The 18116-nt window shown below is 47.9% G+C and overlaps 1 protein-coding gene across 4 annotated transcripts in view; it reads right to left on the reverse strand.

Annotated features, from left to right (window-relative positions):
* Positions 1-18116, reverse strand: part of IFFO1 (intermediate filament family orphan 1) — a 264382-nt gene that overhangs the window by 78357 nt on the left and 167909 nt on the right. For 2 of the 4 annotated variants that reach the window (XM_069650681.1, XM_069650677.1), the window contains one exon: positions 10872-11044. In XM_069650681.1, the coding sequence (XP_069506782.1) occupies positions 10872-11044 (173 nt within the window). The remainder of the gene's footprint in view (positions 1-10871; positions 11045-18116) is intronic. The other 2 variants (XM_069650678.1, XM_069650680.1) reach the window with 1 other exon arrangement.

Below are 18116 nucleotides of genomic sequence, written 5' to 3' on the forward strand. Positions count from 1 at the left end.
AGTTATAGGAATGCTAGCTGTAAGGAATAGTGTGGGGGTGCTGGCTATTAGCCAGTTATAGGAATGCTAGCTGTAAGGAATAGTGTGGGGGTGCTGGCTATTAGCCAGTTATAGGAATGCTAGCTGTAAGGAATAGTGCAGGGGTGCTGGCTATTAGCGAGTTATAGGAATGCTAGCTTTAACCAATAGTGTATGGGTGCTGGCTATTAGCCAGTTATAGGAATGCTAGCTGTAAGGAATAGTGTGGGGGTGCTGGCTAATAGCCAGTTATAGGAATGCTAGCTTTAAGCAATGCTGTAGGGGTGCTGGCTAATAGCAAGTTATAGGAATTATAACTTTTAGGAATAGTGCAGGGGTGCTAGCTATTAGCGAGTTATAGGAATGCTAGCTTTAACCAATAGTGTAGGGGTGCTGGCTATTAGCCAGTTATAGGAATTATAACTTTTAGGAATAGTGCAGGGGTGCTGGCTATTAGCGAGTTATAGGAATGCTAGCTTTAACCAATAGTGTATGGGTGCTGGCTATTAGCCAGTTATAGGAATGCTAGCTGTAAGGAATAGTGCAGGGGTGCTGGCTATTAGCCAGTTATAGGAATGCTAGCTGTAAGGAATAGTGCAGGGGTGCTGGCTATTAGCGAGTTATAGGAATGCTAGCTTTAACCAATAGTGTATGGGTGCTGGCTATTAGCCAGTAATAGGAATGCTAGCTGTAAGGAATAGTGCAGGGGTGCTGGCTATTAGCCAGTTATAGGAATGCTAGCTGTAAGGAATAGTGTGGGGGTGCTGGCTATTAGCAAGTTATAGGAATGCTAGCTTTAGGCAATAGTGTAGGGGGTCCGGCTATTAGCAGGTTATTGGTATGCTAGCTGTAAGGAATAGTGTGGGGTTCTGGCTATTCGCAGGTTATTGGAATTCCATCTGTAAGGAATAGTGCAGGGGTGCTGGCTATTAGCGAGTTATAGGAATGCTAGCTTTAACCAATAGTGTATGGGTGCTGGCTATTAGCCAGTTATAGGAATGCTAGCTGTAAGGAATAGTGCAGGGGTGCTGGCTATTAGCCAGTTGTAGGAATGCTAGCTGTAAGGAATAGTGTGGGGGTGCTGGCTATTAGCCAGTAATACGAATGCTAGCTTTAAGCAATGCTGTAGGGGTGCTGGCTATTAGCAGGTTATTGGTATGCTAGCTGTAAGGAATAGTGTGGGGTTCTGGCTATTCGCAGGTTATTGGAATTCCATCGGTAAGCAATAGTGTAGGGGGGCTGGCTATTAGCAAGTTATTGGAATGCTATCCTTAAGCAATAGTGTAGGGGTGCTGGCTATTAGCAAGTTATAGAAATGCTAGCTTTAGGCAATAGTGTAGGGGTGCTGGCTATTATCAAGTTATAGAAATGCTAGCTTTAAGCATCAGTTCAGGGGTGCTAGCTATTTGCTAGTTATAGGAATGCTAGCTTTAAGCAATAGTTCAGGGCTGCTGGCTATTAGCTAGTTATAGGAATGCTAGCTTTAAGCAATAGTGTAGGGGTGCTGGCTATTACTAACTTATTTGAATACTAGTTTTAAGCAATAGTGTAGGGGTGCTGGCTATTAGCCAGTTATAGGAATTATAACCTTTAGGAATAGTGCAGTGGTGCTGGCTATTAGCCAGTTATAGGAATGCTAGCTTTAACCAATAGTGTAGGGGTGCTGGCTATTAGCAAGTTATAGAAATGCTAGCTTTAAGCAATAGTGTAGGGGTGCTGGCTATTAGCAAGTTATAGAAATGCTAGCTTTAAGCATCAGTTCAGGGGTGCTGGCTATTAGCTGGTTATAGGAATGCTAGCTTTAAGCAATAGTTCAGGGCTGCTGGCTATTAGCTAGTTATAGGAATGCTAGCTTTAAGCAATAGTGTAGGGGTGCTGGCTATTACTAACTTATGTGAATACTAGTTTTAAGCAATAGTGTAGGGGTGCTGGCTATTAGCCAGTTATAGGAATTATAACCTTTAGGAATAGTGCAGGGGTGCTGGCTATTAGCCAGTTATAGGAATGCTAGCTTTAGCCAATAGTGTAGGGGTGCTGGCTATTAGCAAGTTATATAAATGCTAGCTTTAAGCAATAGTGTAGGGGTGCTGGCTATTAGCAAGTTATAGAAATGCTAGCTTTAAGCATCAGTTCAGGGGTGCTGGCTATTAGCAAGTTATAGGAATGCTAGCTTTAAGCAATAGTTCAGGGGTGCTGGCTATTGGTAAGTTATTGGAATACTAGCTTTAAGGAATAGTGTAGGGGTGCTGGCTATTAGCCAGTTATAGGAATTATAACCTTTAGGAATAGTGCAGGGGTGCTGGCTATTAGCCAGTTATAGGAATTCTATCTTTAAGCAATAGTGTAGGGGTGCTGGCTATTAGCACGTTATAGAAATGCTAGCTTTAAGCAATAGTGTAGGGGTGCTGGCTATTAGCAAGTTATAGAAATGCTAGCTTTAAGCATCAGTTCAGGGGTGCTGGCTATTAGCTAGTTATAGGAATGCTAGCTTGAGGCAATAGTGTAGGAGTTCTGGCTATTAGCAAGTTATAGAAATGCTAGCTTTAAGCATCAGTTCAGGGGTGCTGGCTATTAGCTAGTTATAGGAATGCTAGCTTGAGGCAATAGTGTAGGAGTGCTGGCTATTAGCTAGTTAAAGGAATGCTAGCTTTAAGCAGTAGTGTAGTGGTGCTGGCTATTAGTAAGTTATTGGAATACTAGCTTTAAGCAATAGTGTAGGGGTGCTGGCTATTAGCCAGTTATAGGAATTATAACCTTTAGGAACAGTGCAGGGGTGCTGGCTATTAGCCAGTTATAGGAATGCTAGCTGTAAGGAATAGTGTGGGGGTGCTGGCTATTAGCCAGTTATAGGAATGCTAGCTTTAAGCAATGCTGTAGGGGTGCTGGCTAATAGCAAGTTATAGGAATGCTAGCTTTAAGCAATAGTGTAGGGGTGCCGGCTATTAGCAGGTTATTGGTATGCTAGCTGTAAGGAATAGCGTGGGGTTCTGGCTATTCGCAGGTTATTGGAATTCCATCTGTAAGCAATAGTGTAGGGGGGCTGGCTATTAGCAAGTTATTGGAATGCTATCTTTAAGCAATAGTGTAGGGGTGCTGGCTATTAGCAAGTTATAGAAATGCTAGCTTTAAGCAATAGTGTAGGGGTGCTGGCTATTAGCAAGTTATAGAAATGCTAGCTTTAAGCATCAGTTCAGGGGTGCTGGCTATTAGCTAGTTATAGGAATGCTAGCTTGAGGCAATAGTGTAGGGGTGCTGGCTATTAGCAAGTTATAGGAATGCTAGCTTTAAGCAATAGTGTAGGGGTGCTGGCTATTACTAACTTATTTGAATACTAGTTTTAAGCAATAGTGTAGGGGTGCTGGCTATTAGCCAGTTATAGGAATTATAACCTTTAGGAATAGTGCAGGGGTGCTGGCTATTAGCCAGTTATAGGAATGCTAGCTTTAGCCAATAGTGTAGGGGTGCTGGCTATTAGCAAGTTATAGAAATGCTAGGTTTAAGCAATAGTGTAGGGGTGCTGGCTATTAGCAAGTTATAGAAATGCTAGCCTTAAGCATCAGTTCAGGGGTGCTGGCTATTAGCAAGTTATAGGAATGCTAGCTTTAAGCAATAGTTCAGGGCTGCTGGCTATTAGCTAGTTATAGGAATGCTAGCTTTAAGCAATAGTGTAGGGGTGCTGGCTATTAGTAAGTTATTGGAATACTAGCTTTAAGCAATAGTGTAGGGGTGCTGGCTATTAGCCAGTTATAGGAATTATAACCTTTAGGAATAGTGCAGGGGTGCTGGCTATTAGCCAGTTATAGGAATGCTATCTTTAAGCAATAGTGTAGGGGTGCTGGCTATTAGCAAGTTATAGAAATGCTAGCTTTAAGCAATAGTGTAGGGGTGCTGGCTATTAGCAAGTTATAGAAATGCTAGCTTTAAGCATCAGTTCAGGGGTGCTGGCTATTAGCTAGTTATAGGAATGCTAGCTTGAGGCAATAGTGTAGGAGTTCTGGCTATTAGCAAGTTATAGAAATGCTAGCTTTAAGCATCAGTTCAGGGGTGCTGGTTATTAGCTAGTTATAGGAATGCTAGCTTGAGGCAATAGTGTAGGAGTGCTGGCTATTAGCTAGTTATAGGAATGCTAGCTTTAAGCAGTAGTGTAGTGGTGCTGGCTATTAGTAAGTTATTGGAATACTAGCTTTAAGCAATAGTGTAGGGGTGCTGGCTATTAGCCAGTAATAGGAATGCTAGCTGTAAGGAATAGTGCAGGGGTGCTGGCTATTAGCCAGTTATAGGAATGCTAGCTGTAAGGAATAGTGTGGGGGTGCTGGCTATTAGCAAGTTATAGGAATGCTAGCTTTAGGCAATAGTGTAGGGGGTCCGGCTATTAGCAGGTTATTGGTATGCTAGCTGTAAGGAATAGTGTGGGGTTCTGGCTATTCGCAGGTTATTGGAATTCCATCTGTAAGGAATAGTGCAGGGGTGCTGGCTATTAGCGAGTTATAGGAATGCTAGCTTTAACCAATAGTGTATGGGTGCTGGCTATTAGCCAGTTATAGGAATGCTAGCTGTAAGGAATAGTGCAGGGGTGCTGGCTATTAGCCAGTTGTAGGAATGCTAGCTGTAAGGAATAGTGTGGGGGTGCTGGCTATTAGCCAGTAATACGAATGCTAGCTTTAAGCAATGCTGTAGGGGTGCTGGCTATTAGCAGGTTATTGGTATGCTAGCTGTAAGGAATAGTGTGGGGTTCTGGCTATTCGCAGGTTATTGGAATTCCATCGGTAAGCAATAGTGTAGGGGGGCTGGCTATTAGCAAGTTATTGGAATGCTATCTTTAAGCAATAGTGTAGGGGCGCTGGCTATTAGCAAGTTATAGAAATGCTAGCTTTAAGCAATAGTGTAGGGGTGCTGGCTATTATCAAGTTATAGAAATGCTAGCTTTAAGCATCAGTTCAGGGGTGCTGGCTATTTGCTAGTTATAGGAATGCTAGCTTGAGGCAATAGTGTAGGAGTGCTGGCTATTAGCAAGTTATAGGAATGCTAGCTTTAAGCAATAGTTCAGGGCTGCTGGCTATTAGCTAGTTATAGGAATGCTAGCTTTAAGCAATAGTGTAGGGGTGCTGGCTATTACTAACTTATTTGAATACTAGTTTTAAGCAATAGTGTAGGGGTGCTGGCTATTAGCCAGTTATAGGAATTATAACCTTTAGGAATAGTGCAGGGGTGCTGGCTATTAGCCAGTTATAGGAATGCTAGCTTTAACCAATAGTGTAGGGGTGCTGGCTATTAGCAAGTTATAGAAATGCTAGCTTTAAGCAATAGTGTAGGGGTGCTGGCTATTAGCAAGTTATAGAAATGCTATCTTTAAGCATCAGTTCAGGGGTGCTGGCTATTAGCTGGTTATAGGAATGCTAGCTTTAAGCAATAGTTCAGGGCTGCTGGCTATTAGCTAGTTATAGGAATGCTAGCTTTAAGCAATAGTGTAGGGGTGCTGGCTATTACTAACTTATTTGAATACTAGTTTTAAGCAATAGTGTAGGGGTGCTGGCTATTAGCCAGTTATAGGAATTATAACCTTTAGGAATAGTGCAGGGGTGCTGGCTATTAGCCAGTTATAGGAATGCTAGCTTTAGCCAATAGTGTAGGGGTGCTGGCTATTAGCAAGTTATATAAATGCTAGCTTTAAGCAATAGTGTAGGGGTGCTGGCTATTAGCAAGTTATAGAAATGCTAGCTTTAAGCATCAGTTCAGGGGTGCTGGCTATTAGCAAGTTATAGGAATGCTAGCTTTAAGCAATAGTTCAGGGGTGCTGGCTATTAGTAAGTTATTGGAATACTAGCTTTAAGCAATAGTGTAGGGGTGCTGGCTATTAGCCAGTTATAGGAATTATAACCTTTAGGAATAGTGCAGGGGTGCTGGCTATTAGCCAGTTATAGGAATTCTATCTTTAAGCAATAGTGTAGGGGTGCTGGCTATTAGCAAGTTATAGAAATGCTAGCTTTAAGCAATAGTGTAGGGGTGCTGGCTATTAGCAAGTTATAGAAACGCTAGCTTTAAGCATCAGTTCAGGGGTGCTGGCTATTAGCTAGTTATAGGCATGCTAGCTTGAGGCAATAGTGTAGGAGTTCTGGCTATTAGCAAGTTATAGAAATGCTAGCTTTAAGCATCAGTTCAGGGGTGCTGGCTATTAGCTAGTTATAGGAATGCTAGCTTGAGGCAATAGTGTAGGAGTGCTGGCTATTAGCTAGTTATAGGAATGCTAGCTTTAAGCAGTAGTGTAGTGGTGCTGGCTATTAGTAAGTTATTGGAATACTAGCTTTAAGCAATAGTGTAGGGGTGCTGGCTATTAGCCAGTTATAGGAATTATAACCTTTAGGAACAGTGCAGGGGTGCTGGCTATTAGCCAGTTATAGGAATGCTAGCTGTAAGGAATAGTGTGGGGGTGCTGGCTATTAGCCAGTTATAGGAATGCTAGCTTTAAGCAATGCTGTAGGGGTGCTGGCTAATAGCAAGTTATAGGAATGCTAGCTTTAAGCAATAGTGTAGGGGTGCCGGCTATTAGCAGGTTATTGGTATGCTAGCTGTAAGGAATAGCGTGGGGTTCTGGCTATTCGCAGGTTATTGGAATTCCATCTGTAAGCAATAGTGTAGGGGGGCTGGCTATTAGCAAGTTATTGGAATGCTATCTTTTAAGCAATAGTGTAGGGGTGCTGGCTATTAGCAAGTTATAGAAATGCTAGCTTTAAGCAATAGTGTAGGGGTGCTGGCTATTAGCAAGTTATAGAAATGCTAGCTTTAAGCATCAGTTCAGGGGTGCTGCTATTAGCTAGTTATAGGAATGCTAGCTTGAGGCAATAGTGTAGGGGTGCTGGCTATTAGCAAGTTATAGGAATGCTAGCTTTAAGCAATAGTGTAGGGGTGCTGGCTATTACTAACTTATTTGAATACTAGTTTTAAGCAATAGTGTAGGGGTGCTGGCTATTAGCCAGTTATAGGAATTATAACCTTTAGGAATAGTGCAGGGGTGCTGGCTATTAGCCAGTTATAGGAATGCTAGCTTTAGCCAATAGTGTAGGGGTGCTGGCTATTAGCAAGTTATAGAAATGCTAGCCTTAAGCATCAGTTCAGGGGTGCTGGCTATTAGCAAGTTATAGGAATGCTAGCTTTAAGCAATAGTGTAGGGGTGCTGGCTATTAGTAAGTTATTGGAATGCTAGCCTTAAGCATCAGTTCAGGGGTGCTGGCTATTAGCAAGTTATAGGAATGCTAGCTTTAAGCAATAGTTCAGGGCTGCTGGCTATTAGCTAGTTATAGGAATGCTAGCTTTAAGCAATAGTGTAGGGGTGCTGGCTATTAGTAAGTTATTGGAATACTAGCTTTAAGCAATAGTGTAGGGGTGCTGGCTATTAGCCAGTTATAGGAATTATAACCTTTAGGAATAGTGCAGGGGTGCTGGCTATTAGCCAGTTATAGGAATACTATCTTTAAGCAATAGTGTAGGGGTGCTGGATATTAGCAAGTTATAGAAATGCTAGCTTTAAGCAATAGTGTAGGGGTGCTGGCTATTAGCAAGTTATAGAAATGCTAGCTTTAAGCATCAGTTCAGGGGTGCTGGCTATTAGCTAGTTATAGGAATGCTATCTTGAGGCAATAGTGTAGGAGTTCTGGCTATTAGCAAGTTATAGAAATGCTAGCTTTAAGCATCAGTTCAGGGGTGCTGGTTATTAGCTAGTTATAGGAATGCTAGCTTGAGGCAATAGTGTAGGAGTGCTGGCTATTAGCTAGTTATAGGAATGCTAGCTTTAAGCAGTAGTGTAGTGGTGCTGGCTATTAGTAAGTTATTGGAATACTAGCTTTAAGCAATAGTGTAGGGGTGCTGGCAATTAGCCAGTTATAGGAATTATAACCTTTAGGAATAGTGCAGGGGTGCTGGCTATTAGCCAGTTATAGGAATGCTAGCTGTAAGGAATAGTGTGGGGGTGCTGGCTATTAGCCAGGTATAGGAATGCTAGCTTTAAGCAATGCTGTAGGGGTGCTGGCTAATAGCAAGTTATAGGAATGCTAGCTTTAAGCAATAGTGTAGGGGTGCCGGCTATTAGCAGGTTATTGGTATGCTAGCTGTAAGGAATAGCGTGGGGTTCTGGCTATTCGCAGGTTATTGGAATTCCATCTGTAAGCAATAGTGTAGGGGGGCTGGCTATTAGCAAGTTATTGGAATGCTATCTTTAAGCAATAGTGTAGGGGTGCTGGCTATTAGCAAGTTATAGAAATGCTAGCTTTAAGCAATAGTGTAGGGGTGCTGGCTATTAGCAAGTTATAGAAATGCTAGCTTTAAGCATCAGTTCAGGGGTGCTGGCTATTAGCTAGTTATAGGAATGCTAGCTTGAGGCAATAGTGTAGGGGTGCTGGCTATTAGCAAGTTATAGGAATGCTAGCTTTAAGCAATAGTTCAGGGCTGCTGGCTATTAGCTAGTTATAGGAATGCTAGCTTTAAGCAATAGTGTAGGGGTGCTGGCTATTAGTAAGTTATTGGAATACTAGCTTTAAGCAATAGTGTAGGGGTGCTTGCTATTAGCCAGTTATAGAAATGCTAGCTTTAAGCAATAGTGTAGGGGTGCTGGCTATTAGCCAGTTATAGAAATGCTAGCTTTAAGCAATAGTGTAGGGGTGCTGGCTATTCGCAAGTTATTGGAATTATATCTGTAAGGAATAGTGCAAGGGTGCTGGCTACTAGCAAGTTATAGGAATGCTAGCTTTAAGCAATAGAGTAGGGGTGCTGGTTGTTAGCAATGAATAGGCGTGCTAGCTGTTAAGAATAGTGTAGGGGTGCAGGCTATTAGCAATGTTTAGGCATGCCAGCAGTTAGGAATAGTGTAGAGGTGCTGGCTATTAGCAATGTTTAGGCATGCCAGCAGTTAGGAATCGTGTAGGGGTGCAGGCTATTAGCAATGTTTAGGCATGCCAGCAGATAGGAATAGTGTAGGGGTGCAGGCTGGGAGTGGTGTAGATGTGCAGAGGGGCTGGCTATTGGGGTGGTGTGCATGTGCAGAGGTGCTGGCTATGAGGGTGGTGTGGATGTGCAGAGGGGCTGGGTATGGGGGTGGTGTGGATGTGCAGAGGGGCTGGTATGGGGGTGGTGTGGATGTTCAGAGGGGCTAGCTATTGGAGTGGTGTGGATGTGCAGAGCTGCTGGCTATGAGGGTGGTGCGGATGTGCAGAGGGGCTGGGTATGGGGGTGGTGTGGATGTGCAGAGGGGCTGGGTATGGGGGTGGTGTGGTTGTGCAGAGGGGCTGGTATGGGGGTGGTGCGGATGTGCAGAGGTGCTGGCTATTGGGTTGGCGTGTATGTGCAGAGGTGCTGGCTATGAGGGTGGTGTGGATGTGCAGAGGGGCTGGCTGTTGGGGTGGTGTGGATGTGCAGAGGTGCTGGCTATGAGGGTGGTGTGGATGTGCAGAGGGGCTGGTTATGGGGGTGGTGTGGATGTGCAGAGGTGCTGGCTATGAGGGTGGTGCGGATGTGCAGAGGGGCTGGGTATGGGGCTGGTGTGGATGTGCAGAGGGGCTGGGTATGGGGGTGGTGTGGATGTGCAGAGGGGCTGGTATGGGGGTGGTGTGGATGTGCAGAGGTGCTGGCTATTGGGGTGTGTGGATGTGCAGAGGGGCTGGTATGGGGGTGTGTGGATGTGCAGAGGGGCTGGTATGGGGGCGGTGTGGATGTGCAGAGGTGCTGGCTATGAGGGTGGTGTGGATGTGCAGAGGGGCTGGCTATGGGGGTGGTGTGGATGTGCAGAGGTGCTGGCTATGAGGGTGGTGTGGATGTGCAGAGGGGCTGGGTATGGGGGTGGTGTGGATGTGCAGAGGGGCTTGTATGGGGTGGTGTGGATGTGCAGAGGGGCTAGCTATTGGAGTGGTGTGGATGTGCAGAGCTGCTGGCTATGAGGGTGGTGTGGATGTGCAGAGGGGCTGGGTATGGGGGTGGTGTGGATGTGCAGAGGGGCTGGTATGGGGGTGGTGCGGATGTGCAGAGGTGCTGGCTATTGGGTTGGTGTGGATGTGCAGAGGGGCTGGCTATGAGGGTGGTGTGGATGTGCAGAGGTGCTGGCTATTGGGTTGGCGTGGATGTGCAGAGGTGCTGGCTATGAGGGTGGTGTAGATGTGCAGAGGGGCTGGCTGTTGGGTTGGCGTGGATGTGCAGAGGTGCTGGCTATGAGGGTGGTGTGGATGTGCAGAGGGGCTGGCTGTTGGGGTGGTGTGGATGTGCAGAGGTACTGGCTATGAGGGTGGCGTGGATGTGCAGAGGGGCTGGCTGTTGGGGTGGTGTGGATGTGCAGAGGTGCTGGCTATGAGGGTGGCGTGGATGTGCAGAGGGGCTGGCTGTTGGGGTGGTGTGGATGTGCAGAGGTGCTGGCTATGAGGGTGGCGTGGATGTGCAGAGGGGCTGGCTATGGGGGTGGTGCGGGTGTGCAGAGGTGCTGGCTATGAGAGTGGTGTGGATGTGCAGAGGGGCTGGCTGTTGGGGTGGTGTGGATATGCAGAGGTGCTGGCTATGAGGGTGGCGTGGATGTGCAGAGGGGCTGGCTGTTGGGGTGGTGTGGATGTGCAGAGGTGCTGGCTATGAGGGTGGCGTGGATGTGCAGAGGGGCTGGCTATGGGGGGTGGTGCGGGTGTGCAGAGGTGCTGGGTATGGAACTGGTGTACTGTGTAGGTCAGTAGAGGGCCACTAGCCGTGGCTGATGTGCGAATGAGTGCTGGTTGCGAGGGGTGATGTGGCGGCACTAGCTGCGTCTGATCTGTGAACAGGCGCCATTTGTGGAGGATGAAGCCGGAGTGTCGACAGCAAGGTCAAGTGGAAGGGCCCATTTGACTCACAGCTGGTTCAGCATTTTCTTCATCTCCTCGTTGATGCTGAGTGCGGTGCTCTCATCCTCCTCTTCGTCGGCCTTCCGGGAGGGCTCGCTGTCTGCCTGAGAGGTCTCTTCGTCGGACAAGGGCTTGCGCTTCCGAGCCATCCCCGGCACCTTCATTGGAGACAAGTGGACAGACTGGAGAGACGGGGCCGGTATAAAGGAGTGGCGGGGGAGGGAAGTGATGGGATGGGATGGTAAATGGACCAGCGGGGTAGATGATGGGCGCGCATGAGATAGGAGCGAAGTGTGGAGTCATGGGGAGGTGAGAGAGGATGGTGAAGACAGCAGGGGGTGGGGAGGGGAGGTTATAGGAGAGGTGAGGCAAGGGGGACGGATACAAAAGAATAGGAATGAGGGAAAAGAGGTGAGTAGAGAGATGGCTGGTTATGGTCACATAATGCACAATGGCGGCGGTATTGTGGGGGTGGTGGAGGGGTTTCCAGACGTTTCCTCCCATTCTTCAATGGGGGTGGGGGGGTGGAGTTTTCTGAAAATGGAGATTTGCAATGTGCACGGGTGAGGGGGAGATTCAAATTACAGGCCCACTCACAAAGAAAGAAAAGGGTAAGCAGTGAATAGAGAAGTAGAGGGAGAGAATGAGGCAGAGGAAAAGAGAGAGAAAGAAAGAGAGAGAGAGAGAGAGAGAGAGAGAGAGAGAGAGATATGCCCACACATTTTACTTTAAGATATAGTCCCCCACTGGAAATAAAGTTTGGAACCCACGTGATCAGGTGCAGGTATGTTCCCGAAGAGTCCATCAGTTCCTACCCCCCCGCACCCTGCAGGCGAGTAAAGTACCTTAGTGGACATTCGTTGTAAATTATATGGGGTGAAGCCGAAACACGTGTGTTCTTGCTTTCTGCGGAACTTTGTTCCAGAAATGGGCAAGCCAGTCAACCTTACCCTCTCCGGGCTCCCAGCTCATTTATACGCTTGATGTAATTCTTTCAATGGAAGTGCCAACTCAATGGGCCTCATTACGAGGTGGGTGGTAAGGGTTAACGGGCACCGGTAAGGAGACCGGTGCTGGTAAACCCTTACCGCCCTATTCCGAGGTCCCTTAGCGGGTCCCGCTATGGGTGCCTGGTTTTAGCCGCTAAGGGACCAGGGAGCTAATAACAGGCCCGTTATTAGCTCCATCCCCATTCCCATTGAGCCCTATAGGGGCATGAATGGGAAGGTGGAATGGTTCTCGGAATGGGGACTTACCAGATCCTCCAAGGTTAGAATGACCCGGTAAGTCCCTATTTCGCCAACCGGGACCCGGAATGCGGTAAGGGGGTAGCCATGGTGCTGATAGCACCATGGCTACCTCGTAATGAGGCCCAATATCTTGCTAGGGTTTTTGGGGGGATAAGATCTGAACAACGACCGCAACTGACCACTTGCTGTAATTCAGAGATTCCTCCCCAGACATGCGCTATGATAGCAAAACATGCCACTGGGCCACCTCTGCAAAGACCCATCTTCCACATGTATGATCAAAGGGGGTGAGTGGTCAGGAACCTACCCCCCTGTCCATGTTGGGCTGGTATATCCGCCCAGGGTTTGCACCGGACAGCCAATCATTGCTGAGTTCATAAGCACTATGGGGGAGGTGTAAGGCGGTCAGTGCTTCTGAGACTCTGTGGGCAGTTTTCCTGATGGCACTAGATTGAAGTTTAAGCAGCCAATGAAAAAGTGTGCGCTAATTCTGCAGCTCACTGAAAGGACACACGTGCACATGAATTGCACTGCGAAGCTACTGCTCAGGTCATTCACAGCACAGTTATCTCTAATAGTCTTAATACATATTTGTTATGGTTAACAAGCAGCATCTATGCTCTCTTTGTACAACTAAAGGTCATCTTGTGGAATACACATGTCGGTAATGTGCAGACATGGCTATTAGGCTGTTATTGTGCCAGCTATCTGGGAAAGTCACATTTTCCTGTATGCTGTTGGTCAGACCCTGTTATCTAGTAATGGGCTCATACTAAAAACAGAATTCCTAATGATAATGGGCCTCATTACACAGTAGGCGGTAAAGGTTTACCGGTACTGGTAAGGGCACCGGTACGGGTAAACCCTTACCGCCTTACTACGAGTTCCCTTTGCGGGACCCAACCTTAACAGCTGGTTTTACCAGCCGTTAAAGTAGGGTGCCGTAAAGGGACCTCGGTGCTAATTACGGTACCGCAATTTGCGGTACCGTAATTAGCACCTTCCCCATTCCCATTATGCCCTATGGTGGCAAAAATGGGAATGGGGAAGGCCCTTGGTGAATGAGGAATTACCGCCCCCGCTCACCTTGGAGTAGGGCGGTAATTCCGCCATCCACCAAGGCAGACACGGTAAAATACCGGCAGCAACCATGGCACTAATAGTGCCATGGTTACCGCCTACCGTGTAATGAGGCCCAATGCCTCTTATCAGACAGGTGTTGTGCCAGTGATTGCGCCAATTATAATCTCATTGTGGTGCCAGTAATTATGCCCCATTAGATAGATGCTGTGCCAGTAAATATGCATCTGATCAGATAGGAATTGTGGCAGTAGTCCTGCTCCTTATCAGGTGTTTATAGTGCCTATAAGCAAGCCCCATTAAATAGGTATTTTGGCATTAATGATACCCCATCAGAAGGTTATTGTGAATTTAATCATGCTTCTTCTCAGAAAGGTATTGTGCCAGGAATCATGCTTTTGATCTGAAGGGTATTGTGCCCGGAATCATGCTTTTGATCTGAAAGGTATTTTGTCAGTGTTTTTGATCTGAAAGGTATTGTACCAGTAATCATGCTTTTGATCGGAAATGTATTGTGCCAGTAATCATGCTTTTGTTCTGAAAGGTATTTTGTCAGTGCTTTTGATCTGAAAGGTATTGGGGCAGTAATCATGCGTTTGATCTGAAAGGTATTGGGCCTCATTATGACCCTGGCAGTAGCCGTGCCAGAAAAAATGGCACGGCTACCACCGGAGTAATTCTTTTTCCTTCGCCCGGCAATGGGGTTTTACGCCCATTCCCGGGCGCCGGAAAAAATTCCTCCCCATTCCCATTTGACTCAATAGAAGAACAAGTTACTCTCTTACCTGGTAACGTTCTTTCGATGGGATGGTCCGACGATGTATTCCATATCTATGACAGTAAGCACCACAGCTGTGCTGCTTTGAAAATCTTTCGGCGCCTGCGTCCTGCATCAATGATACGCTGTCCTCCAGGGCCTCTGTCGAGCCGACGTTACCGGATGTTATAAGTAGGACGCATGACGCCCGTAGCCTCAGTTGTAGTTTTTTCCCCCAGAACGTGTGGCACCAACCTTCTGCCAGTATGAACACAGAAAGCCTTATGGAAACGTAAGCTGCAATCGCATAAGAAATTCTGTAGCAGGGTAGGCAGGGAGGGAGCGATATGGAATACGTCGTCTGACCATCCCTTCAAAAGAACGTTACCAGGTAAGAGAGTAACTTGTTCTTCGAGGGGATTGGGTCCTCCGACGTATTCCATATCTATGACAGACTCCCAAAGCAGTACCAACGTATGGAGGAGGGAAAAAGAATTTAGAATAAAGAAATTTAGAATGCCCAATCAAATTGCAGAGTAAAGGACCGCCTTGCCAAAGGCCAGATCCTGCCCATGGATAGAATCTAGGGAGTAGTGTCATACAAAAGTATGGACCAAAGCCCAAGTGGCTGCTTCACAGATGTTACGAATAGGAACACCCCTCTGCAGGGCAGTAGAGGCAGCCATACCCCTAGTAGAATGGGCCCGTAAACCTACCGGTGGGTCCTTACCTGCCAAGCGGTAACATTCAGAAATTGCCAAGATAATCCATCTAGACAAAGTCTGCTTAGTAACAGCTTGTCCCAAACGCCTTCCAGCGTAACCTATAAAGAGCTGATCATCCACCCTGACCCGGGACATGCATGAAATGTAGAAACTTAAAGCTCTCCTAGGATCTAACCTATGGAGCCTCTCCTCGTCCTTACCAGGATGCAGAGGAGGATAAAATGCTGGAAGAACGACCTTCTGGCTTAAATGAAATTCCGACACCACTTTCGGAAGAAAGGAAGGACAAACTGTAAGGACAACCCTGTCCTTATGAAACACAGTGAAGGGTGGCTTAACTGAAAGTGCCTGTAACTCACTCTGCGAGCGGGAGTGACCACAACTAAAAATACAGTTTTCAGGGTTAACAGTCTCAAAGGACAAGAATGTAAAGGCTCAAATGGAGCACCCATTAGAAACTTAAGAACAAGGTCCAAATCCCAACAGGGCACCTGGAAAGGTGACGGATGGAACACATTAGTGAGCCCTTTTAGAAACTGAGAAATTAAAGGGATTTTAAAATAAGAACACTCCTCAGACGAGCGCTTAAATATGGACAGCGCCGCCAGGTAACCTCTAATGGTACCCCACTTGCAAGCCCTTGTGGGCTAAAGAAAGCAAAAAAGACAGAACCACAGAAATGTCACATGAAAAAGGATCCACATTCTTAACCCTGCACCAGTCGCAGAACTTTCTCCAACGGCAACGGTACAGCGACTTTGTTGCCGGCCGTCTGGCCGAAAGCAACACCTCCTTCACGTCTTCAGGGAGGTCCCAATCCTTATACCTCAACCTTTCAGAAGCCAAGTGTGAAGGTTGAGGGATCTGACCTCTGGATGGAGAACCTGACCACCCTCCCTTGAGAGCAGATCATCTCGGGAGGGAAGACGACGTGAAGGGCAGTTGGATAAGTCGAGAAGGTCTGGGTACCACGTCCTCCGGGCCCATGCCGGAGCAATGAGGATCATCCGGGAACCGAACCTCCATAACATCCGCAGCACTTGCGGGATGACGGGGACTGGAGGAAACGCTTACAGCAGTGGGAAGGACCACTGCACCACGAATGCGTCTCCTAAGGCTCCTCTTGGAGGAAATTCCCGCAAGCAGAACCTTTTGCACTTCCGGTTGACACTGGAGGCAAAGAGATCCACTTGAGGGGTCCCCCAAAGGGCGAAGATCTCCAGGAGAATCTCCTGAGCCAGCTCCCACTCGTGAGAGACCATGCTCTGCCTGCTCAGATCGTCCGCCGTCTCGTTTTCGTCTCCGGCCAGATGAACTGCCGAGATCGAAATTCCCTGCTGGATGGCCCAGAACCAGAGCTGCCTCGCCTCCCTGCACAGAGGAAGTGACCCTGCCCCCCCCCTTTTGTTGAGGTAGTGCATGGCCACCGTGTTGTCCGTCAGAATCAGGACATTCTTTCCTCGCACAGTCGGCAGAAAAGACTTCAGGGCAAACCTGACGGCCCTCAGCTCCAGCAGATTGATATGGAGTCTGGACTCCGACGGAGACCAACGACTGCTGACTGTCAACTCGTTGGCATGAGCTCCCCAACCCGTGAGGGATGCGTCCGTCACGATCGTCACCTCCAGCCAGGGTAGCCAAAATGGAGCCCCCCTCATCAGAGTGCCTTCGTCGGCCCACCACAGAAGGTCCTGAGCGACCGAGGGCGGCACCTGAACGGGGTCCGACATCCTGCCGGAGGACTGTGACCACTGCATCTTGAGAGCCCATTGCAGCGATCTCATCCGCAACCGGGCCTCTTGCACCAGAAGAATGTAGGATGCCATGAGGTCGAGCAACCTCAAGAACTCGAACGCCGGGAGACTCTGGGCATGTCAAAACCTGTGTACCATCCGCTGAATGTGAAGAGCCCTCACCTGGGGAGGAAAACACTGCCCCAGGGATGTGTCGAGCACTGCTCCGATGTACTGGAGCCGCTGAGTTGGCATCAAGTGGGTCTTCTTTAAGTTGAGGGAGAAGGCCAGCTTGTGAAGGGAGTGGCAGGTGACGGACAGATGAACCAGGACTAGCTCGGGAGAGCGCGCCATGATCAACCAATCGTCCAGGTAGGGGTAGACGTGAATCCCTCTTTCCTGAGATACGCTGCCACCACCACCATGAGCTTGGATAAAACCCTCGGGCGGAGGTCAATCCGAACAGCAGGACCCGAAACTGAAAGTGCGAGTCACCAACCACGAACCTCAGGTACTTCTTGTGCTTGGGATGGATCGGCACATGAAAGTAAGCGTCCTTGAGGTCAAGAGACACCAACAAGTCCTGAAGTTGAAGGGCCTGGAGGACTTGAGAGAGAGTAACCATCTTGACCTTGTCCTTCCTGAGGAGTTGTTTAAACAGCGCAAGTCCATGATGGGTCTCAATCCCCCGTCTTTCTTCGAAATAAAAAAATAAGGAGAATACCATCCCTTGTTCCTCTCCGCTACAGGCACCAGTTCTATGGCGCCCTTCTCCAGCAGGGACTGGATCCGGACTCTTCAGAGAGATTCCCTGGTGGATTGTCGTGAGGCCTCTGCCAGAAAGGAAGACAGTAGCCGTGGGCTATGATCTCCAGAACCTACACATCTGAAGTAATGGCACGCCATTCCACAAGATGCTGTGCCAGCCTTCCCCCAACCGGCGAACCATGGGACATGGCCTCATGACCGAGCTGAACTGGCTGCGGCGTTGCCTGAGGGCAAAGAGGCAACAGCCCGAGAGGCCTTGGCAACTCGAGTACCTTGTTTTCACCCTCTGGCACTCCTACGGTGGCACCTTTGACTTGCAGCTCCTCTCGATCTACTAAAGGAGGAGCAATATAGAAAGGAACCTCCCCTCCATTGCTGTCCCCTAGGACGAAAAGGCGGAGTTTGGCGAACTGCAGCGCTCAACGACTTCGCTGCAGCTTTGGAGGTCTACAACCTCTCAAGGCTCTTGTCAGCCTTGCTGCCAAAAAGATGTTCACCATCAAAGGGCATGTTGAGGAGCCGAGCTTGCACATCAGGAGCAAACCCTGACTTCCGCAACCACGTAAACCTGCATATTACGGTGCTTGCCGCCATGGACCGGCTGACACAATCTGCCATGTCCAGACCCGACTGAACGGACTCACACGTGGCATCCTTGCCATCCTGCACCATGGCAAGAAAACCATCCCATTCCTCCCCTACGGTAATATGTTCAGCCGCTAACGAAATACAGTTCCACAGAGTATGCGTGAAACGTGACAAGGCACACACGGAGTTGGCTGCCTGCAAAGCCATACCCCCTGAAGAAAACACTTTCTTCGCCCAGCCATCAAAATGCTTGTCGTCCCTATCAGGAGGGATGGTAGGGTACGACGCCTGCTTTGCTGGGGCCGTAGCCGCCTGCACCACCAAACTCTCCGGAGTGGGGTGCGTGGTCAAGT

The sequence above is a fragment of the Ambystoma mexicanum genome, chromosome 3p (assembly GCF_040938575.1).
Source record: "Ambystoma mexicanum isolate Mex_15411 chromosome 3p, UKY_AmexF1_1, whole genome shotgun sequence".
Classification (NCBI taxonomy): domain Eukaryota; kingdom Metazoa; phylum Chordata; class Amphibia; order Caudata; family Ambystomatidae; genus Ambystoma; species Ambystoma mexicanum.